Source organism: Mustela putorius, unplaced genomic scaffold (assembly GCF_011764305.1).
Source record: "Mustela putorius furo isolate JIRA1106 unplaced genomic scaffold, ASM1176430v1.1 tig00000238_pilon_pilon_pilon, whole genome shotgun sequence".
NCBI lineage: Eukaryota > Metazoa > Chordata > Mammalia > Carnivora > Mustelidae > Mustela > Mustela putorius.
In genome coordinates, this window is record NW_025421324.1 from 247,142 (window position 1) to 271,883 (window position 24,742).

The window sequence follows — 24,742 nt, forward strand, 5'->3', positions numbered from 1 at the left end:
ACAAAACAGAAACCAGTAAAAAACAAAACAAAGAAACAAACAAAAAAGGGCAAACTGAAAATACAAAGCATGACACAAAAATGTTGAAAATACATTAAAAAAATAAATATCTTTGTCAACTTGTTTCAAATAGCTTCTGAGATGGAGAGTTTCATATAGAAGATATACTGAGAAGTACTCTCAGGAAATACGCCTTTAAGGAAGTTTGTATAGGGCAGAGAGAGGGGCTGACGTTCAACACTATGGTTTTAATATTCATATCCATAGTGATGAATTATAAAGCATTTTAAGGTACTTACTGACTACTTATTTATGTTTTAACAAATGTATGTATTTTTTATTTAAAGCAAGTAATTTGACACTTATAATTGAATTACAAAAGTTATTAGTATATCTTTATACAAGCCCTTTATCATCCACAAGAGGTGTAAAAATTTTCTCTCATCTTATGGCTTCCTTTTTCATTCTATTGCTAGTATCTTTCAAAGAAAAAAATATATATATATATTATTTTAATTTTAGTGAAGCCCAATCAATCATTTAAAAATATTTCTTGCTTTTGTTGTCAGATCTAAAATTTTACGTGAGCAATATTACAAATAATTTTAATTTTGGTTTTTGTACCTTAGCTCTCTGGTCCATTATAGGTTAATTTTTCTATGGCACAATGTAAGGATCTAAATTAATCTTTTTGCATGTGGATATCCAATTGTCCCGATCTGATATTATCAACCTACATATTATTAACTTTAAATATAAAACCTGCCATTCAACGATAATGATACTTCTCTCAACACCCCTGCTCAATTTTTCCTCTTTACTACTGGGTTAAACATAAGGTAACTCTACTTTTTATAATGCAGGAAACATGAAATCTAACACAGACCTTCCAAGACCTCTGACTGGTTAGCTCTCTGTCTTGTTGAGGAAAACCCTCAGGACTCGCTCCCTAATCTGCTTGGTCCGGACCCCATAGATTACAGGATTCAGGGCCGGTGGAACAACCACATATTGGTTGGCCAAAAAAATGTGGATATATTGAGGAATATTGTGGCCAAATCGGTGTGTCAAGAAAGAGAAAAATGCTGGTGTGAAAAAAGCTAAGATAACACCAATGTGGGAGCCACAGGTGTTGAGAGCTTTGAGTCGAGCCTCCCTGGTAGGCAGGCAGAACACAGCATGAAGAATCCTGACATAGGAGAGAATTATAAGCAGCACATCCAATAATAAGAGAGAAATGTTGCCAAGGCCAAACAGAATGTTCACTTTGATGCTGGCACAGGCCAGACGGGCAATGCCCATGTGTTCACAGTAGGTATGAGGGATGATACGGTGACCACAGAAGGGCAGCCTCAGGAGGAGAACCACCGGTGGGGCCACCATGTACAGGCTCCGCAGAATAGCAATGGCTCCAATGATGCTGATAATTTTGCTGGTGAGGATCATGGTATACTGAAGGGGTTTACAAATGGCTATGTAGTGGTCAAAGGCCATGGCCACCCACACAATGCTCTCCATGGCAGTGAAGAAATGGATGAAGAACATCTGGGAAAGGCAGCCTTCAAAAAGATATATCCCTGATCCTGAACCAGAAGATGCCCAGCATTTTGGGGGATGGTGGCTATGGACAAGCCCAGGTCGATGGAGTCCAACATGGCCAGAAAGTAGTACATGGGCTCATGGAGACTCTGTTCAGTCTGGATCACAAACAGGACAGCGGCATTCCCCAGTAGTGCAACAAGATATACAAAGAAAAAGGGAAATCCAATCCAAATGTGCACACCTTCCAAACCTGGGATACCCAAGAGGAGGAATGAAGAAGGAAGGAACTGGGTGTCGCTAAGTATAGCCATTCTTTTCTGACACAATATTTGCAACACTTCTGTTTTGTGGATGCAATTATTGACTTCACATTAGTGAGTTTTTTCTCCTCTTCTCCTAAGCCCAGATTTCTGATAAAATGCAAAAGAACATTTTTTTTTAAACTTTCTTTTATTATGTTTCAACAATTTTTGTGCAACTTTCTTTTTTTTTGATTCTCTCATTCTAGCTCAGAAAGAAGTAATTATTTTAGTCAACAGTACAATATTATATACTTTGAAATTGCTAAAAGACTATATCTTAAGTGTTCTCATCACCCCAAAAATTGATAATTATGTAATGTGATAGGAAAAAACTATGGTGGTAATCATACTGTAATATATAAATGCATCAAATCAACACACCATATACCTTGACCTAAAAAGAGACTAACATAAAAGGAAAAATTGGGGAATGTATTGACCATACAGAGTTTTTCGACGTTCTCAAATACTCCTAAACTATAAAGCCACATACATGCAATGACCATGTACATGTCCAGGAAGGACCTGAGAAATCCCTAATCTGTCATCTCTGCCTGACCTTGAAGAAATAATATTAAAATACAGAATACAGTTCATTATACTAGAAAATACCTGATGCATTCAAGAAGCCATTTCCACCCCCTCCCCAATCTCTCTCCTTCTCTGTCTCTCTCTCACGCACACACACACACACACACACACACACACATACAAAAGTAAGGGGTGTTTGGGGTTGACGTTACATTGCAGAATGTAATTTTTCTCACAAAAGAACAACAGAAAAATATCCCTAAGAATATAGATTTTTTTTAAAAAATCAACAAACTAGTGAAATAAGTCAAGCAGAGAGAGTCAATTATCATATGGTTTCACTTATTTGTGGAGCATAACAAATAACATGGAGGACATGGGGAGTTAGAGAGGAGAAGGGAGCTGGGGGAAATTGGAAGGGGAAGTCAACCATGAGAGACTATGGACTCTGAAAAACAATCTGAGGGGGTTGAAGTGGCGGGGGGTGGGAGGTTGAGGTACCAGGTGGTGGGTATTATAGAGGGCACAGATTGCATGGAGCACTGGGTGTGGTGTTTTGAAAAAATAATGAATACTGTTATGCTGAAAATAAATTTTTTAAAAATCAACAAACTACTAGCAAATGAAAGGCAACAGCATGGTAAAAGGATCATATACCATGACTAATTGTAGTTTATCCCAGAAATGCAAGGTGGTTCAGGATAATCAATAAATATATTACCTAACATTAATGAAATAAAGAAAAGGGCACATAAACCTCTCAACTGATGCAGAAAAACAAATGACAAAACCTAGAAATCTTTCAAATACTCAATAAACTAAGAATAAAAGAAAATTTCCTTAAATGATAAAGGGCATTCATTAGGGGGGAAAACAACAAACTATAGTTTGTATCATACTCAATGATGAAAGATTGAAAACATTCTCCCTAAGATCATACCAAGACAAGAATGCCTGCTTTCAACATTACTATCTAACATTGTACTGGGAGTTCTAGCTAGAGAAATTAGGCAAGAAAAGCTCATTCAAATATGAAAGGAAGGAGTAAACTATGTCTATTTATAAATGATATAATCTTATGTGAAGAATATTGTAAAGAATACACCCAAAAAATGTATTAGAGGTAATAAATAAATTCAACAAAGTTACACAATACATACCAAGTTTTAAAATTAACATACAGAAATCAGATGTATTTCCATATACTAGCAATGAATAATCTAAATAAGAAATTGAGAACTAAATTCCATTTACGACACCATCAAAAAATAATAACATATATATTAAGGAATAAACTTAACCAAGGAAGTGTGATATTTTTATATTAAAAGCTATGACATACTGCTAAAGGAGAGCAAACTCTATCCCCTTACTATATCAGGAGTTTAGAAATGAAAATACATATTGGAAATCCACAGGATTAATAAATTATACTGAGATTGTTCTGAACTTGATATCAAGACTGCCTTTGTGCTTAACCAAGGAATGATTCTGATTTCTATTTCCAAATTTTCTGAAATCTTTTATATCTAAAGGTAAATGATACAACATACAAGATAAATATTAGGTAGAATTCAATTGGAACTAGACACAGAACATATACAATTATTGATATCTAACATGACTTAGTGTCAAGTGAGAAAATATCATCTATCCTTGATCCTAAGCTGTAGTCTCGCACATTCTTCAAGTCACAGATACTTAGTTTACTGGAGAAACAGTGACGATGAGATAGAAAGAGATAAAGAGAGAGGGAGAGAAGGCAGGAGGAAGAGGGAGGGAGAAAGAGTAAGGGAGAGAGGGAGGAAGGGATGGAGATGGAAGGAATCAGATTAGAAAGAAGAAAGGGAGCAAGAATGACAGCAAGAACAAGAAAAGGAGCATTTAAAATGCAAATGAGTAATGACTCTGGAGAAGGAAGTCAAAGCTTGAGGATTAATATGCAGAATATACATCTATGGAGCAGATGTTCTTATTCAAAAATTGTCACTCAGCCATGGCTTGCACTTTATTTTCTTCATCTACAGAATGACATTGTTGGATCAGTGTCCCTTCAGGGTCTAAGCTTAGCTAAAGAGAAGACACAGAGTAATGGGGAGAGTTCTCACCCTTTCCCATCAGGCATTTCTACTCCCAAACCACTGCTGCCTCCAGAACACCTTCCTTTTCCATCAGCGCTTTTTCCCTTTGCCCAGTTACATGGGGTGGGTGAGCAGAGTGGGCAGCAAAGGTGACGTTGCCTTATCTGCCAACTCTAAAGGAATTCCAGTAGCAAAATAAAAGTCTGGCTACTACTACCTACTCTAAAGGAAATCTAAAACAGAGGTGAGATTATTAAAATGTGGGTGGTATGTGCCTATGTTTTCCAAGTGTTGTCACAGAACTCTTATTTCTGTACAAATATCTTCACAACTCTCTCTCGGATCTGCTTGGTCCTGACTCCATAGATGACTGGATTCAGGGCAGGTGGGACAACCACATAGAGATTAGCCAAAAGGATGTGGATATAGCGGGGGATGTTTCGACCCAAAACGATGCGTCATAAAAGAAAAAAATGCTGGTGTGTAAAAGCATAGCATGACACAGACATGAGAACCACAGGTATTGAGAGCCTTTAGGCGGGGGCGTCCCGAGAAGGAAGGCGGAAAACAGCTTGAAGGATAAGCACATAGGAGGAGGGCAATCAGGATCACATCCACAATGATGTTGGAAATCACCATGAGCCCATAGATAATGTTGACCTTGATGGGTGCACAGGCCCAACCGGGCAAGACCCATGTGCTCACAGTATGTATGAGGGATGATACGATGCCCACAGAAGGGCAGCCTCAGGATGAGAAACACAAACGGAGTCACCAGAATTAAGTTTCTTCCAACAACAACAGAGGCCAGGATGCCAATGGTTTTATGCGTGAGGATCATGGTGTACTGGAGGGGGTTGCAGATGGCGACAAAGCGGTCATAAGCCATGGCCACCAGGAGAACAGTCTCCATGCCTGTGAACATGTGGATAAAGAACATTTGAGTAAGGCAGCCCCCAAAGCTGATCTCTTGGAGCTTGAACCAGAAGATGCCCAGCATTTTGGGGATGGTGGATGTGGACAGACCCAGATCGATCATAGACAACACGGCCAGGAAGTAGAACATGTTGGAGACTGTGTTCGGTCTTGTTCACAAAAAGAATGGGGATGTTCCCCACTAAGGCAATCAGATACACGATACAGAATGGGAAAGCAATCCAGATGTGGACAGTTTCCAGTCCTGGGATTCCTAGCAGGTGAAATAAGGGGGGATGGAACTGGGTGTCATTGGTGGAAGCCATGCTCTGAGGAAGTGTCACTGAATTCCTGTCAAAGTGTCGGGATCTTATTCTCTTTATGGTCTTTTTCTTATTAAGGTCCTAAGAAATGAAAAGAACTTTAATTCATATGCTAGAGGCAAGGCAGAAGAGGTTGGTTACAAACATTAGACAGTCTCTTCTTTCCAGAGTGTCACTCAACAAAGTAGCACTCTTCATATACATTGTAGTTCTGAGATTTTTTTATTGGCAATATTATCTGTGCCTTAAATTAATCATAATATGAGATATTTGTAGGAACTGAAAATACTTCACATTGCAGTACATATCTACTCTCCTTCAATACCAGGTCCACCATGATAGTCTTCTATATGAAACATTCAGATATGATCTCTACATCTCTTGTAGTTTCATATAACATACATATTTTTCCTTTCCATTTTTCCCATTTTTTTCAATTTTTATTATGATAGACTACACATAACATAAAATATACTATCTTCACCATTTTTAAGTCTAAGTTTCAGTAGTATTAAAGATATTCTTGTTTTGTACACCATAACCACTACCTCCAGACTTTCTTCATTTTGCAAAAGCTGAAAATCTGTACTCATTTACAGTAATTTCTCCATGGTCCCCTCTAACCATCTCTAGACACTACCAATATACATTTTTTGAAAACTATCCCCTTTTCACACATGTTCCAAGTTCTGGTACCCACCATTCTACTTTGTTACTTTTAGTTTTGTCTTCTTTTTTTTTTTTTTTTTTGAGATTCCACATAAAACTGAGATCATGCAATATTTATCTATTCTATGTTACTCGCTTATTTTACTTTAGTATGATGTCCTTAGATTCATCCATGTTGTTGGAATGGCAGGATTTCCTTCTTTTTTAAGGTTGGATAATATCCTATGGTATGCATAGTGTACAATTTTAAATTTTCTATCCCCAAATAGGAATTTAAGTGGGCAAAAGTAAATGTTAAGCTGTGAAGTTTCTTCCCCATAGCTGTTGACTTCTGCAACCAATGAGACATATGAGACAGCAAATCTGATCTGATGCCTGGAGCTGGAAGAATGGGAAGTAATTATTTAATGCACACAGGATTTCATTCTGGAGTGATGACATTTTATACAACTAGATAGTGGTAACAGTTGCATAGTGTTGTAAATGTACTAAGTGCTGCTGAGTTGTAAACTTTAAAATGACTAAAATGCTAACTTTTATGTATATTTCACAATAAAAAAGAGTTGCTGGAGATATATATATAGCTATATCTATATCTAGATTGATCTATCTATAGATCTATCTATAGATTGATCTATCTATAGATCTATCTATAGATAGATCAATCTAGATATAGATAGATAGATCTATATATATAGATTGATCTATCTATATCTAGATTGATCTATATATATAGATCTATATATATAGATAGATCTATCTATATCTAGCAACTTTATCTATATATATAGATATATATATCTATATATACCTATCTTCCAAAGAATTAGACCAAACATTTCATAGACTGAAAACAGAATGAGAGTTGCTGGAGATATAGATATAGAGAGATAGATAGATATAGATAGATATAGATATAGATATAGATGATATAGATATAGATATAGATTAGATAGATATAGATAGATACAGATATATTCCAAAGAATTAGTCCAAGCATTTCATAGACTGAAAACAAAATAAGGAAGAAGGAAGGAGAGAAAAAGAGAAAATATTAATGATTATAAATATTATGTGAAATAACAAAAACTGGCAATTGACTGAGTAGCAGACAGCAAGGTTCACTGAAATTTCCCTAGAGCTTTCTCTTTGTCTGGTGTAATGACCAAAGGGAATCCCTATTCATTTTCATTTCGACGGGAAGATAGACCCCGGGGGGAGGGGCCGGCTCCCGGCAAGCAGCGGAGCAACCGCGCACAAAATCAGGACTTTTAAAAGTCTGTTCCGCTGAGGGACATCGCTCCAGAGGCTAAACCGGGGCGAAGCCCACGCGGGGTCAGCGTGGCCTCAGGTCCCGCAGGGTCACGAAGGATCGGGGGTGTCTGAGTGTTGCAGAGCTTGCGGGTATTGGAACGGGAAAGCCGGCTACAGAGTCAGAGCCGACAGTAAGCTCGCAGCTCCGTGTTACCTTGAACCGGTCACAGGCTCGGTGAGCTTGGAGCGCGGCCGGAGGTCAGGCAGACGGGAGTAACTGGGCGCTGTTCTCTGAGGGCGCACTGAGGAGTGGGGCCCTGGGCTCTCGGCTCCTATTCATTTTCATTTCAATGTCTCAGACTGCCTAGCACCTGAAGACTTCATTACAAATCCCCTCAACATACACGACAACATTTTGTTAATACTTCTTAGTGTGTATTGAGGTCATATATATATATATGTATATATATATATATATGTAAATTTCAGCATCTGAATTCAGAATTGTTAAATGACTCCCTAAGATGGAAGATAGGGAACTTGGTAAGTTTTTCTGATCAGTGAATCTGCAATATATGCTTAAGATTGCAACTGGTTTCATAGAAATTGAGTTAAGACGGTGAATATTGGGGCAGGGAATGAAATGGCACAGATCACTGGTCTGGGGAGATGTAGGAAGAAGACTAAGTTGGGAAAAATTTGGAAAGGAAATATCTGCTAGGCACCGACACTCTTTCAGACACATAAAACCTCATCCGGCAAGAATAGAATCAGAATCCATTCCATACCACAGTGCCAGTGATATTAAATGCTATTACTTTTGCTTCTTTTTCCTATACATATTACCTTCATAGTGAGTGAGATACAAAGAAAAATAAAGTCATAGTAAGCAATTAAGGATAGAGTAATGAGCTTGAACTCCCTTATAGTTAGACTGATTCCACACATATCCTTGAAATAAAAAAGGATACAATATGCTGATCAGCTGTTGGTCTCTCTCTATACTTTACATTTCAAAAGGATTAAACTGAATTCAACCTTGATTATTGGGAGACCTGACTTTACAACTGATACCATGACCCAAGAGAAGAGAAGAGGTGAAAATCATAGCTACAGCAAAAACAAAAAATGTCTTTGGAACTAAATAAATAGATGTATAGTAAGGAATTTTGCTTTACCTAAGAGAGGTCTGGCCTTTGTTCTTGGCTTCTAGGAAGTAATCTGTCATATCTGATAGGAGTTTGGGGGGGGGCTGCTCAAACCAGATCTTAGTGTGAAGGGACTGGCCATATCATAAATAACAACAATATAACTTAGGAGTAAGACTTTGGGTCATGTGGCATCAGTCTGAAGATTGAGTTCAACCATCTGTGCAATTAATCAATCATGTATACATAATGAAGATCCAGTAAAAACTATGGACACCAAAGCTAAGGTGATCTTCCCTGGTTGGCAGTACGACTCTATACATATTGTCACACAATAATGCCAGGAGGGTAACTCATCCTGACTCCATGCAGAAGGACAACGGATGCTTCATATTTACAAACATCACACTCTGCCCTGAGCATCTCTTCCTTTGTCTGATTTTAATTTTTCCCTATAATAAATAAACTGTAACCATGAGTGTAATAGTTTTCAGGGAGTTCTGGGGAGCCCTTCTAGTAGATTACTAAACTTGGGGGTAGTTTGGGAAACTTCGTGAACTGGCAGTTGATGTCAGAAGTGAAGACTGTATCAGGAACTATGCCTTCAAAGTTTGCTGTGTAGCCAGCTCCAGAGCGCAGATCAGATTTAATTATCACATTGTCCTCTCAACAGCTATAGAAGTCAACAGGTTCTTCAGAAAGAACTTCATCTGGGAAAGATTATCATTCCTCCTTGACAATTTATCTTAATTTCCTACTTGGGAATATCTTAATTTTGGATATCTGAACCCTAAGAATTTTGTGGGTCTGCTGCTAGATTCTCAGTTCTGTTCCATTGTCTCTTTTTCTTTTTCTTCTTTTAACAGTAACACTGCCATAATCATCACAGTTTTGTAGAAAATTTCAATAGATGATATGGAAGATCTTCCCAATTCTTAGCTCTGAGGTAGTTTGGTTATTCTAGGTCCTTTGTTTCCCTACTCCTTATTTTTCCTTCTCCCTCCTTTCACTATTTCAATGAACAAGTTTGCAAAGACAGATCCACATCAGTGTCACAAAGCTTAGTTTCACCTAATTTCACATCTTGATTCTGCTGCATATTAGTGTAGTAAGTAATGGGAAGTTAATGAACCTGGCAAAATCTCACTCTTCCATAAACAAGACACCAGCAGAACTTGTGCTATGGAACTGTGGGGTAGAACTAAATGAGATAATATTGGAAATAATGACAACAACAATGCCAAATTAATGATAGCCATGACTATTGTGGCAGTTTTTATTATTCCCAATTTTATTATCTCCTAATATTGTTTATTTAGTTCGTTTAATTCCTCTGAACCCATAATTTCAAAAAAGACATAGTGTTAGCCTCTACCTGGCTCATTAGCTTATCTCACTTGTGGTGCACATCAGGAGTGATACTGGAATTACTTATGGAGAGCTGAAAAGGGCGAAAGAATCAAAGGTTTTTAGAAAAACTTATTTCCAAAATTAATCTTTTGTTAGGAAATATTTTTATTTTTAAATTTTGTAGATCTCAGTTCAACGTGAATGCATTGTCCAATGGGAAACAGCAATAACTTTTGAAAATCATGCTATCGTCAGCCCACAGAAGAATGTCTTCTTTCAACGTCACTGACTCTCACCCTTCTTCATTCCTATTGCTGGGGATTCCAGGGTTGGAAATTGCACAAATCTGGCTTGGATTTCCCTTCTGTGTTGTGTATCTAATTGCTCTTGTTGGAAATGTTATCATTCTGGTTGTTATCTGGATTGAACGTAGCCTTCACCAACCCATGTTCTACTTTCTGGCCATGCTGTCAGTGATTGACCTAAGTCTCTCTACTACTACTATCCCCAAGATGCTGGGTATCTTCTGGTTCAACCTTCAGGAGCTGTGCTTTGGGTGCTGTGTTGCTCAAGTCTTTTTTGTCCACTTTTTTACAGTCATGGAGAGCATTGTACTTCTTGCCATGGGTTTTGATCGCTATGTGGCTATTTGCAACCCCCCTCAGGTACAGTATGATCCTCACTGACAGAGTCATTGGTGTGATTGCTGTGGTGGTGGTTCTAAGAAGCTTATGCATGATTGCACCCATCATTTTTCTCCTCCTGAGGCTGCCTTACTGCGGACATAGAATCATCCCTCATACCTATTGTGAGCACATGGGAGTGGCACGTCTAGCTTGTGCCAGCATTAATGCCAATGTCTACTATGGTCTTGGGAATATTTCTATCTTGTTTCTGGATGTGATTCTCATCATTATCTCTTATGCTAAGATTTTATATGCTGTCTTCCACCTCCCCTCCCAAGATGCCCGCCTGAAGGCTCTGAATACCTGTAGCTCCCATATTTGTGTCATCTTTGCCTTCTTTGGTCCAGCTCTCTTCTCCTTTCTCACTCACCGCTTTGGTCATGGCATCCCCCAGTATATCCATATCCTTCTGGCTAATCTCTATGTAGTCATACCCCCTGCCCTCAACCCAGTCATTTATGGCATCAGAACCAAGCAGATCCAGCAGCGGGTACAGAGTCTGTTTGTTGAAAAATGATTGAATGAGGGGTAATTCATTCAGTTTATGAAGGCATAGAGTCTGAAAAGACAAACATTAATGATGAAATTAATATAAATTTCTTTCACCAAAGTTAATTGTGTGTGTGTGTGTGTGTGTGTGTGTGTAATCATAAAAGCATATTGTTTGTAGTTGTTGGAAGCATGTATGTGTCTGTCAAACTGTGTACCTGCAATGATATCCTCTATTGACCCCTGGCATAGAATATTTCATACAAGAGTAAATTTGAAGGGGGAGAACTTTGATTCAGTGAAATAACTTTCTGTTAAAACTGTGTGGTGTTCTAGATATCTTACAAGTAATAAGACTTCTTTCATACAGGTGTTCAATTAGAGATCACATAGTCAATGACAGGTATTGAGTGAAATGCAAAAATGTTCTATAAGTAATAAAGTACTGCTTAAAAATAAGTAGTATAATTTTTACTAAAGACTTTGGAAGCAAAAGATGGAAATTAGACTAGACCTTTTGGTATTTATTTTTTCCCTTTCTGTGCTTTCAGGTTCCTGATTCTATGAAGTTTCTTATTAGCTTAATCCCTATATCATACACTCTCATTTTTGAACTGGCAAATTTAATACATGTCATATGGATAGCCCTTTTTGTAGTTAACAAATACTTATGGAACAAATGAAAATTGTAAAAGGGAATATTTGTCAACAACTAATAAAGTAATTTAGTTTAAAATACAGACAATAAAAATAGATAATATTACTTAACAATTAGAGTCATATTTTGGATTAAAAGCATACAGTAATGCAACAGAATGTACGTTACATATCATTTGAAATAGAATTATTGGAAAAGACAGACTCCAGAAAATTAATAAACACAATAAATCTATCCTTCTTGACATAGGAAAATATCATTAGCAATAAGACCCAAGAAAACAAGAGCAAAGAGTCAAGTCAAGGGAGTTGAGGGAAACTGGAAGGGGAGGTGAACCATGAGAGACTATGAACTCTGAAAAACAATCTTAGGGTTTTGGAGGGGCAGGGGGTGGGAGGTTGGGGGAGCCAGGTGGTGGATATTAAAGAGGGCATGTGTTGCATGGAGCACTGGGTGTGGAGCAAAAACAATGAATTCTGTTACACTGAAAAGAAATTTAAAAAATATTGCATATGAAAAAAAAGCATACAGTGGTCTGAAGTTTATTGTATAGAAAACTGAATAGTACTGAAGTTTATGAAGTGGTGAGTAAAATGATTGTGTGGACTTTTAGAAAGTCTTATCTCGCACTAGATTTGGGAAGGATAAGATATCGAAATTAGTGAAGCACAAAGTTAATTTTCAGGTATCTTTGTGATTCAGGAAGAACTAGAATTTGGATAGTGGTAGTGCAAATGAAGATGAGGTATCTGGTGTGAAATAGGAGACATAGCATATTCTTTAGCTACAAAGTAGCTGGAGACAGCAAGGATGAATACTTATTTACCCTTTTTTTAAAAAAGATTTTATTTATTTGACAGAGATCACAAGTAGGCAGAGGGGCAGACAGAGAGAGAGGAGGAAGCAGGCTTCCCACTGAGCAGAGAGCCAGATGCAGGGCTGGATCCCAGGACCCTGGGATCATGACCTGAGCCAAAGGCAGAGGCTTAACCCTCTGAGCCACCCAGGTGCCCCCTATTTACCCATTTTTAACAGGATGGCTTTTGCTGGGCGTTGAAATATATAAGAAGAAAAGAGAAAATTATTCATGAACATCAAAAATGCAAACATAAGAAATGGGATGGAAAAATAAACTGGACTGTAAAGAACCTTAGAAAATTTGGAATGTTTAAAATTGAGTATAACAGAGGTTTCTGAAATGGATGAAGGTAGTATCAAAAAAATGCAATCTTGGTTTTCAAAAACAGCAAGAGAAAAGAAAAAAAAATGATAAATAAGATCAAATACAGTGAAATTTTACTCCAGGAGTTACCATACTAATCACTTCACCCAATTCTATGCTATTCCCAGTGATTTTTCTTAATTTAATATACAAAACAAATGTTTTTAAATTATATTATTAATGATGATCATTCAATCTCAGTGAAATGAGTTAATATTGAGGTAACAGTAGAAGAGAAACAGTAAGAACGAACATGTCCACAAGTTTTTATAATCATCCAATTAATTTTACATGTAGGAGTTAGTTTCATATTCTTTATCCCTTAAAGTAATGAAGTACCAAATACCCCTTGACTTAACCATGGAATCTCTCTGGTCAGTCCCTAGTATGAAACTAAATCATACATGGAATCTTACTCAGCCTTAAAAAAAGAAGGACCTCTTAATTCTACTCCTGAAACAAATATTGCACTGTATATTAACTAAAATTTAAATTAAAAAAAGAAATTAAAAAAAAAGAAGGTAATCCTGCCATTGAAAGATCACGGATGAACCTGAGGACATTATGCTAAAGTGAACTATGACAGTCATATAAAGACAAATGCTGCATGATCTCAGTTTTATATGGAATTAAAAAAAAAAAGCCAAACTCGCAGTAACAGAAAGTAAAATGGGGTTTGGGGTAAAAGGAGAGAGATAAAAAAATTAAAAGTAGTTGCCAAGGGAAAGGGTGAGGGGGCTATCGGGGATCGGGGAGTCATTTGAATCAATACAGAGTTTTTAATCTTTGCAAATGAAAAAGTTCTGTAGATAAATGGTGGTTATGAATATGCAATGATATATAAATGTACTTAATACTACTGAACTGTACATTTAAAAATGTCCACTTAAAAACTGTACACTTAAAAATTTTATGTTACATATATCCTACTACAATAAAAAATTAGAAAAAAATTAGGAAAGGTAGGAAACACTAAAACCCAAGGAAAAAATGAGTATGTTATAATAGCAGTACACAACGATATAAAAAGAAGAGACCTAGAGATGGTATCTGGATGATTTTTTAAAAAGGTCATCATAGAGGGCATGGGAATTGGGGAGAAAGCAAAAGGAAAGTGGAAATGAGCAGCAGCCTATTTCCTAAGTAGGACTTTTGATCACCCAAGTGATGGTGTAATGGTTTGGAGAGTCATGAAGTAGAATTAAAGGGTGTGTGGACATTCACTGAAGGACTTTCCCAACAGTGGTGGTCATAATTTATCATTTAAAGCCCAGAGTATATAATGGATCCACAGAGGGCATAAAAAGAAATATTAAGTAGAAATTAGATTTGATTTGGAAAGATAAATGTTGATCAGTAGGGAGGATGGATACCATGAAGGAGTGACCAGAGAGAGGCTAGGGAGTAAGGTTTTCATTCATCAAAAAGAGAGGAAAGAAGGGCCATCTGTACCCCAATGTTTATAGTAGCAATGGCCACGGTCGCCAAACTGTGGAAAGAACCAAGATGCCCTTCAACGGACGAATGGATAAGGAAGATGTGGTCCATATACACTATGGAGTTTTATGCCTCCATCAGAAAGGACGAATACCCAACTTTTGTAGCAACATGGACGGGACTGGAAGAGATTATGTTGAGTGAAATCAGTCAAGCAGAGAGAGTCAATTATCATATGGTTTCACTTATTTGTGGAGCATAACAAAAAGCATGGAGGACATGGGGAGTTAGAGAGAAGGGAGTTGGGGTAAATTGGAAGGGGAGGTGAATCATGAGAGACTATGGACTCTGAAAAACAATCTGACGGGTTTGAAGTGGCGGGGGGGTGGGTGGGAGGTCGGGGTACCAGGTGGTGGGTATTATAGAGGGCACGGATTGCATGGAGCATTGGGTGTGGTGAAAAAATAATGATACTGTTATGCTGAAAATAAGTAAATTTAAAAAAAATTTTTAAAAATCAAATCCTTAAAAAAAAAAAGAGAGAGGAAATGCAAAGGAGATCATAGCAGCAGATCTCACCAGAATTCTTTTGGACCACGGATATTTTCTTCTCTTTCTTAACCACTGAAAATTATTTGAAGTTAGAAGATAAGAAACTGGTTTTCTAATGTATTCAATTGTCCTCCAGTCTTCCTGTCTGTACTCAGGAGAATTCTGCATTATGGCCTATGGTACTAGCAGGTCTACTCCATCATCATCCAGGGCAGGAGACTCCAAGTAAACTAGACTTTGAGCTCTAGCTAGATTCTGTTTTCTCAGGAGAATGTAGTTTCCTTCATCTTCTGCCAAAAGAGCTAAAACACATGAAATCCTCTCTCCAAGGACTGTTTACAATTAGTTAGAGTGTAAAGGAACTCTTTTTGACTTGGAAGAGAGTTGATACTATTATCGACAGGTACAAACACTGTTTAAATAAAATAGAGTTGCTGCCACAGTCTAATATATTTATTTTAGGGGTCCTCATCTTTTGAAACCACAGTCAGAACCCCAAACTTCAGCAGGATTCACACATTTATTATATTAAACAAAGCAGAAGTGTCACTAGTGGCAGTTTCCTAAGAAGACACACTTTGAAGACTTAATGGTGTAAAACTTAGTATTTTCATGGCTTCTGAAGGGAGCAGAATCAATATCATTCCACATACAGACTCCCCTTCAGGTTATTTCCCTTCCTAACAGCTCAGGAGACATAATCTCCCCTGAGCTAGGAGTTATATCTGGTCTGGTGATCTGTTTCTGCAAAAGAAGTAGGGAGGAACAAAGAGATGGGCTTAATGACCCATGAGCCCAAGTTTATGCCCAGAGGACTCTCGGGATTCTGGATCATGCCTAGAATTAGGGATGTCCACATCATTATAAAGATTCTCTCCATGTGATAGGATGGTCTTTGGACCCGGAGGCCTGAAGGGGCTCCCATCACCATGTGTAAGCACATGGGCTCATGCTGTGCTACTGCTCCAAGCAAGGGCCGGGAGAGGAAATATTAGAAAGGTAAGGATACACGGACAGGGGAGATGAGATCCTACAGTGAGGAGGAGAAAAGGTTAATGAGGACAGAGAGGACAATGGCCTCTCCTCTGCTTAGGAGTTCTCCAAAGCCTCATTGTCTATTCTCATCACAAAAGAACATAACAGAGCACATGGGATTGGAACAGACATCAGAGGTGGAGCACAGAGATATGCCAACAGGTAATATGCAGAATCTCTCTCTTGTCTTGTCTCCCTATCTCTCTCTCTCTTTCTCTGTCTCTCTCTCACTCACACACATACAGCTCACATAGTATACTCCTCACAGCTAGAAACCCACAGATAGCTTTACAGTAGCATAACCTCATCTGCTATCACCAAAGAAATGAAGACTGCTCTGATTGTTGGTAGGGAAGCAGACAAAGCAACTAGGCTTGCTGCGGTTCATATGAAGCAGAAGGAAGCTACTGCAGGCCACTATCTTATGTTTGAGGTTAGATGTGGAAGTGTGACTGATGTCACATCCAAATAAAATGATGTTGGCATTATACATTTGCTCTGCATTATTATCTTATTTTTTCTCCCACATAATCCTGCTTTAGAGATTGTCAGTTCTAACGTGTCCACCTCATGGGCCCACTACTTTATGGCAACATATCCAAGCCTTTTTTATTAGAGCCCAATACATCTGCTAGTTCAGCCATACCCAATGTTTTCTGCCAAGTGGCCCATTCATGCCAGTGCCTGAAAGAAGGTACCCACACCCATCAACTCTTAATTCCACCCAGTTTGACAACTCTGTAAGAATGAGAAAGAAAACAGTTGCTTTCAAACTGAACTGTATTGGTTTATGTGTGCTTCTCTAGAGTTCTAGAAAATATGTCTAAATGTGAAGCCCCATCCTACTCATTCATTTTGGGATATTCTGTGTCATCCCTCCCTCCGTAATTTCTTAATTTCACCTTATAGACACCATGAGTTATTTATAAATAATAAACTTCTTACAATCAAGTAAAATAAGTAATAGGTAACATTTTTAATGTTTTAATATTTAATAGGTAACATTTTTAGCTGTTTAGAGTTAAAAGAAAAATAAAATTTGGGGAAAGACTAATAATTTAAATAACTACAATTTACTGAATATATCCTAAGTTAGTCCTTTACATGCATTGATCTTATTTGTGTTTAAGACAAATCACATTAGATAGAATTTATTCACCCAATTTTACAGAAAATAAAACTGACTAAAAAGGAACTTGTCCAAGGAGCCTCAGTTAACAGATGACATAGCAAGATTTCAAGACATATTTAAATGAATCTGAAGCCCATATAAATCATCTATAATATTATAGTATTAGAGGCAATGGAAAAGGAGCCAGCAGGTTAAAATAAAAATCACAACTTCAATAAATTGAGAGTTGGTGGGCACTAAAACAGAAAGATCTATAACCATTATCAATTAAGCTTTTAAAGTGGACTTTGGGTCTGGGCTCTTTGTCAATGTGCACATCTAGAAAAAGATGAACTTACTGTCTTGCCCTCCAGGAATAATCCTCAAGCTTATTGGCCCCAAACTATTTGCCATTATTTGTGGCACACAGCTGCAATGGAAGGAAGTCAAGCTTTCTGACCAAAACTGTGAGAGGGTAGATGTCCTCTTGAATTTGAACTCTGATGTCAGAAAGAGTTCCCTCTGCCATGCCCCTGGAAAACTCCTCCTCAGCTGGAAGTCCTTATAAAGCAGCTGCCCTGAAGATGGGGCTGACTGCAAACTGTAAGTCTGTTGTGTCCTCCTTAGCTGCTTCCTCAGACTCTTCTAAGCTCCAGCAACCATTGCTCTCTGGTTCTCAGCCTTGTATTGACTCCTCAACACTGGTAAACATTGTTTTCACCCTATACATGATCAATTTTATCTCTAGATTCTTTGGGGACAAGAAAGGCTCCTTTCTCACATAGAATGGGAGACTATTAACTTGCTTGCCTGTTACTACTCTGCAATAACTAGCCAGCAAAGGTATATACAACCACATACATGAGAAGAATTAGTTTTAATAACTAACTCTGTCTCTCTCTCTCTCTCTCTCACTTGCGCATGCGCATACACATGCGCGCGCGCGCGCACACACACACACAAACACAATCCCAATTGTTCAACAGCTAAATTGTAAACTGGGAACCATATCTTCCTAAGGCAGTGTTAGGAATATTAAAATGAATATCCCCTGCTGCTTTGCCCCAAAGCAGTAACATTTCTATTGGTAGAGAATAGGTAAATACATAAAGTCATGTTATACTGGATGCATCAGAATTGTAAAATATACTCGCAACACAAAACTTAAAAGAAAATAATTTTTCTTTATTCATTTTAGGGATCAGGGAAGAATCATTCACAACACCTTCATTTCTGAGTTATTGAAATTTGTTAGTTATTTGATCTATTCATAAAAGAAGCTAGGCAAAATTTCAGGACTGTGTAATTCTGTATGGTCATTATTCATGTTATATGTTTTAAGGAAGATGAACATAATCTAACTGATTAGCAAAAGGTGATTTATTAGAAGAATATCAGGGCAGAATAAACTGGATTCTGGGGTGGAAAACCAAGTTTTTCCATAAGATTAGAAAGCATCAAAAACAACAAAGGTCTCAGAGTAAAGATAGAATGAGGAAAATTCAAAGGTCATCTGATTAACCTCCCTTATGTCATGTGACTATATGAGATCCATGAGGCAAATCCTTACATTTATATTAGATCAAAAGACAGACAATGGTATGAGTCAGCCATTTTCATTTGACTTTGGATTCTTTAACAATTTGTATAGCAATTTCCCAAAAGTTAACAATGGACTATTTGGAAAAGAAATGGAGATAAACCATGAGAGACTGTGGACTCTGATAAACAATCTGAGGGTTTTGGAGGGGAGGGCGGTGAGAGTTTTGTTGAGCCTGGTGGTGGGTATTAAGGAGGGCACGAATTGCATGGAGCACTGTGTGTGGTACATAAACAATGAATTCTGGAACATTGTAAAGAAATTAAAAAAATAAACATTTTTTTTAAATGGAAAAATACCAAAACAGTAAGTATACATTATAATGTGAAATACTGTCAGTTTCTTCAAAGATCTCACATTATTACAAAACCTAAAGACACACTTAATAGCCCTATAATGAATCTCAGAATAATAATGTGTATGAAGAGCACTACTTTATTGAGTTACCCTCTGGAAAGAAGAGACTGTCTAATGTTTGTAACCAACCTCTTCTGCCTTGCCTCTAGCATATGAATTAAAGTTCTTTCCATTTCTTAGGACCTTGATAAGAAAAAGACCATAAAGAGAATAAGATCCCGACACTTTGACAGGAATTCAGTGACACTTCCTCAGAGCATGGCTTCCACCAATGACACCCAGTTCCATCCCCCCTTCTTTCACCTGCTAGGAATCCCAGGACTGGAAACTGTCCACATCTGGATTGCTTTCCCATTCTGTATCGTGTACCTGATTGCCCTCGTGGGGAACATCACCATTCTTTTTGTGATCAAGACTGAACACACTCTCCACCAGCCCATGTTCTACTTCCTGGCCATGTTGTCTATGATCGATCTGGGTCTGTCCACATCCACCATCCCCAAAATGCTGGGCATCTTCTGGTTCAAGCTCCAAGAGATCAGCTTTGGGGGCTGCCTTACTCAAATGTTCTTTATCCACATGTTCACAGGCATGGAGACTGTTCTCCTGGTGGCCATGGCTTATGACCGCTTTGTCGCCATCTGCAACCCCCTCCAGTACACCATGATCCTCACGCATAAAACCATTGGCATCCTGGCCTCTGTTGTTGTTGGAAGAAACTTAATTCTGGTGACTCCGTTTGTGTTTCTCATCCTGAGGCTGCCCTTCTGTGGGCATCGTATCATCCCTCATACATACTGTGAGCACATGGGTCTTGCCCGGTTGGCCTGTGCACCCATCAAGGTCAACATTATCTATGGGCTCATGGTGATTTCCAACATCATTGTGGATGTGATCCTGATTGCCTCCTCCTATGTGCTTATCCTTCAAGCTGTTTTCCGCCTTCCTTCTCGGGACGCCCGCCTAAAGGCTCTCAATACCTGTGGTTCTCATGTCTGTGTCATGCTATGCTTTTACACACCAGCATTTTTTTCTTTTATGACGCATCGTTTTGGTCGAAACATCCCCCGCTATATCCACATCCTTTTGGCTAATCTCTATGTGGTTGTCCCACCTGCCCTGAATCCAGTCATCTATGGAGTCAGGACCAAGCAGATCCGAGAGAGAGTTGTGAAGATATTTGTACAGAAATAAGAGTTCTGTGACAACACTTGGAAAACATAGGCACATACCACCCACATTTTAATAATCTCACCTCTGTTTTAGATTTCCTTTAGAGTAGGTAGTAGTAGCCAGACTTTTATTTGCTACTGGAATTCCTTTAGAGTTGGCAGATAAGGCAACGTCACCTTTGCTGCCCACTCTGCTCACCCACCCCATGTAACTGGGCAAAGGGAAAGCGCTGATGGAAAAGGAAGGTGTTCTGGAGGCAGCAGTGGTTTGGGAGTAGAATGCCTGATGGGAAAGGGTGAGAACTCTCCCCATTACTCTGTGTCTTCTCTTTAGCTAAGCTTAGACCCTGAAGGGACACTGATCCAACAATGTCATTCTGTAGATGAAGAAAATAAAGTGCAAGCCATGGCTGAGTGACAATTTTTGAATAAGAACATCTGCTCCATAGATGTATATTCTGCATATTAATCCTCAAGCTTTGACTTCCTTCTCCAGAGTCATTACTCATTTGCATTTTAATGCTCCCTTTCTTGTTCTTGCTGTCATTCTTGCTCCCTTTCTTCTTTCTAATCTGATTCCTTCCATCTCCATCCCTTCCTCCCTCTCTCCCTTACTCTTTCTCCCTCCCTCTTCCTCCTGCCTTCTCTCCCTCTCTCTTTATCTCTTTCTATCTCATCGTCACTGTTTCTCCAGTAAACTAAGTATCTGTGACTTGAAGAATGTGCGAGACTACAGCTTAGGATCAAGGATAGATGATATTTTCTCACTTGACACTAAGTCATGTTAGATATCAATAATTGTATATGTTCTGTGTCTAGTTCCAATTGAATTCTACCTAATATTTATCTTGTATGTTGTATCATTTACCTTTAGATATAAAAGATTTCAGAAAATTTGGAAATAGAAATCAGAATCATTCCTTGGTTAAGCACAAAGGCAGTCTTGATATCAATTTCAGAACATTCTCAGTATAATATATTAATCCTGTATATTTCCTATACATAGTTCCATTTCTAAACTCCAGCTATAGTTAAAGAATGTGGTTTGCTTCAAACTAGATCAAAGGAGCACTGAGCTTTAATTTGTGACTGACCATGACACTCTTCCTAAGAAATCAGAAGTTTCCATTATATCCTCTGTTTTAGAACCATTCTCTAGTTTTTCATGACAATAAGTGAAATACTCAAAAGCATATCAGGAATATCAGAAAATCATGCAGATATAGGCAAGAATACAAGGACAGCAACAATACCTATTTCAGTTTCTGTAAGTTGGTCAATTTCTCTGAATCTGGCCAGCTCTTGGCCTGAGATTTGACACTGGCAAAGCAAAATTCTTACATTCTATAGCACCCTATGAAATTTCCTTCATCATGGGAGCATGAATAAGTGGTTTGTTTGTTTGTTTAGGGTTTTTTTTTTTTTTTTAGCCTATCTCATGGCCCTAAAATTTTGTGGGAACAAAGTATTTTAATGTTGGAAAGTCATTAAAATTCTCCTAATCTTTCTCTTTTATTTTACAAACAAGAAAACCAAGGTCCAAAGAAAAGCAAGAACTTGTATACATAAAATAAATGTACTTTTAGCATCATTTTGATGTAACAAGAGTATATCACTGATATATACGTATCTCTTTGGCCACAAACTCTTGGCCTTTTAAGACAATTAAGCTGAATACATTTTATGTGTGTATGTATGCGAGGCTCCACTATTGGTTCCATGTGGAGATATCTAGGAAAGTGGGAGAGAGAGCAAGTAGCCTAGGATTGGTATTGGTGATTAGAGAGAGGTGACTACAGGGGCGCCTGGGTGGCTCAATGGGTTAAGCCGCTGCCTTCGGCTCAGGTCATGATCCCAGGGTCCTGGGATCGAGCCCCGCATCAGGCTCTCTGCTCAGCAGGGAGCCTGCTTCCCCCTCTCTCTCTCTGCCTGCCTCTCTGCCTACTTCTGATCTCTGTCTGTCAAATAAATAAATAAAAATCTTTAAAAAAAAAAAAAAAGAAAGAGGTGACTACAGAAACTCTAAGTGCAGGAGCAAGTAGAAAACTTAACAGAGTGACTGAAATTGGTACAGTCCTCACCTGTGTGGTCCATCGGTGGTGAGTGATAAAGATTGGTCAGTTTCCTGCTCATCCATATGTGTACCACATATAAGCTCACTAAAGACAGAGCCTTTTCTTCTGTCAATCATATGAAAGGCATGTTAAAGTAACTTTCTGGTTAAATCTATATTTGATATTGGGGAAATTCAGTATAAAAGTAATAGTGTACACAGTGTGAGTTGGGGTTCACAATAATGCTGGCCCTGAGATGGATCATGAGCACACTATTTAGACCTCACTCAGCAGAAGCACTGTCTTATGTTCCCTTCCCAGGGCACCTCTCTGCTTTGGAGAAGCTTCCTCAAAATTTTCTAAGTCTGCTTCTGGTACATGGAACTAGCTAGGAACAGCAATACTGTTTGGGCAGGCTGCCCTGAGCCTAGACAAAGCACATTTGGACCCAGACCTGAATTCTCTTCTTTAGAGAATTCTATGACTCTCCTTTTCCTATACTCACCAGCTTGTGAAATCAGTCATTTGCCCTAAGGAGCTCTGTGACCCACATCTTTGGGGTTGTCCTGAGATCTCATGGCTCAGACTTGGTTTCAGTAGAGTGGCTTGGTGATGAGCAGGTAAGATTTTTCTAGAAAAAAGTTTTTTCTCTCATAGAAGTTCATGAGATGGAGCCAGCACAATAGTGCTGCCATATTGATTGGACGTGACACTCACTCATCACTTATGTCAGACATAGGAGTTCAGGCCTCTGATTTAACCAATGGTCCTCTCCTGAACCTTAGGCTTGAGCTACATGTTAAAGCTACTCACTAACTCTCACCCATCTGTGTTCAACTTATCCTGCTGCCTCATAGCTACAGCACCCAAGCATGGCAGTGGGAGCAGCAGATATCGCCTACCTCAGTGCCTCCCCTACCTTGGCACTGGTAACTAGACTGATCATCCCAACCCCTCCACAAGCTCCACACCACTCATCAGGTATTCCTCCAGAGGTGGTTGCATCTACCTACTCCAGTGGCTTTTGAGACCACTGTTCGACAATGATGTCACCAGGTACTTGCAATCTATGTCTTATTTTATCTCCAACTGATATGATGACATGCTTTCCTGAGTTAATGTTAAGTAATGTCTGATGAGGTAGGTGCATTCATTGTATGAAAGGAAGTGCTCTTCTCATTCTTCCCATGTGCCTCACCTATACTCCAAGCTGGTGACACTGTGTGAAAGGGAGCAATGTGATAAGAACTGAAAAAGATCACCATCTAGAACTTTAAAAAGAGTCATTGGAAGCTGCTCTTCATTAGAAGTACAATGTATGATGCAGCATCTTGAGTAATGGTGCAATCAGCATTAAATAAATGGAATTTGGAAATGCTAGAGGCAAGATAATCTACGTTGTTATGAAAAACATGGCATTATAAGTGATAACAGTGTTAGTACCTTCTCTCTGTGGCAGGAGATATGAAACAGCAAGACATGGCCTATTTGACAATTAAAAAAAAAAAAAAAAGATAGCTCATGGAACCAAAGAGAAAGAAGAAATTACCTGGAAACTACAAAGAATCTTTATGTGCAATGATTGGAAAACTACAAGTATATAATTAATTCTATACCCATTATCCTAAATCTTCACTGATAAATTATTAATATCAAATAGATCCATGATTATTAGAATACATTTGTGGTCGAACTGTTAATATATTCAGGAAACCCACAAAGATATTTGTCCAGGCACTACATATAATGTAGGGTAGTCCCTGCATATGATTTTCTTTTTTAAATTTCATTCTGAATTTTTATTTTTTATTTTTTTAATTTCTTTTCAGTGTAACAGTATTCATTGTTTTTGCACCACACCCAGTGCTCCATGCAATCCGTGCCCTCTATAATACCCACCACTTGGTTCCCCCAACCTCCAACCCCACCACTTCAAAACCCTCAGATTATTTTTCAGAGTCCATAGTCTCTCACGGTTCACCTCCCCTTCCAATTTCCCTCAACTCCCTTCTCCTCTCCATCTCCCCTTGTCCTCCATGCTATTTTTTATGCTCCACAAATAAGTGAAACCATATGATAATTGACTCTCTCTGCTTGACTTATTTCACTCAGCATAATCTCTTCCAGTCCCGTCCATATTGATACAAAAGTTGGGTATTTGTCCTTTCTGATGGAGGCATAATACTCCATAGTGTATATGGACCACATCTTCCTCATCCATTTGTCTGTTGAAGGGCATCTTGGTTCTTTCCAC

The 24,742-nt window shown here is 38.4% G+C and overlaps 1 protein-coding gene and 3 pseudogenes across 1 annotated transcript; 2 read left to right on the forward strand and 2 right to left on the reverse strand.

Annotated features, from left to right (window-relative positions):
• Nucleotides 1–906: 906 nt before the first annotated feature.
• Nucleotides 907–1,853, reverse strand: LOC123391539 (annotated as a pseudogene).
• A 2,908-nt stretch (nucleotides 1,854–4,761) lies between these two features.
• Nucleotides 4,762–5,697, reverse strand: LOC101673583 (annotated as a pseudogene).
• A 4,684-nt stretch (nucleotides 5,698–10,381) lies between these two features.
• On the forward strand, nucleotides 10,382–11,318 carry LOC101687431 (annotated as a pseudogene).
• An 8,187-nt stretch (nucleotides 11,319–19,505) lies between these two features.
• Nucleotides 19,506–20,456, forward strand: LOC123391540 (olfactory receptor 52E4). Its single transcript, XM_045078265.1, has one exon. It carries the CDS (start codon nucleotides 19,521–19,523, stop codon nucleotides 20,454–20,456), a length of 936 nt encoding a protein of 311 aa, XP_044934200.1. The 5' UTR covers nucleotides 19,506–19,520.
• Nucleotides 20,457–24,742: the final 4,286 nt, after the last annotated feature.

Coding starts and splice junctions, on each gene's coding strand:
- LOC123391540 (XM_045078265.1), top strand. CDS start 19,521: ATGGCTTCCACCAATGACACCCAGTTCCATCCCCCCTTCTTTCACCTG.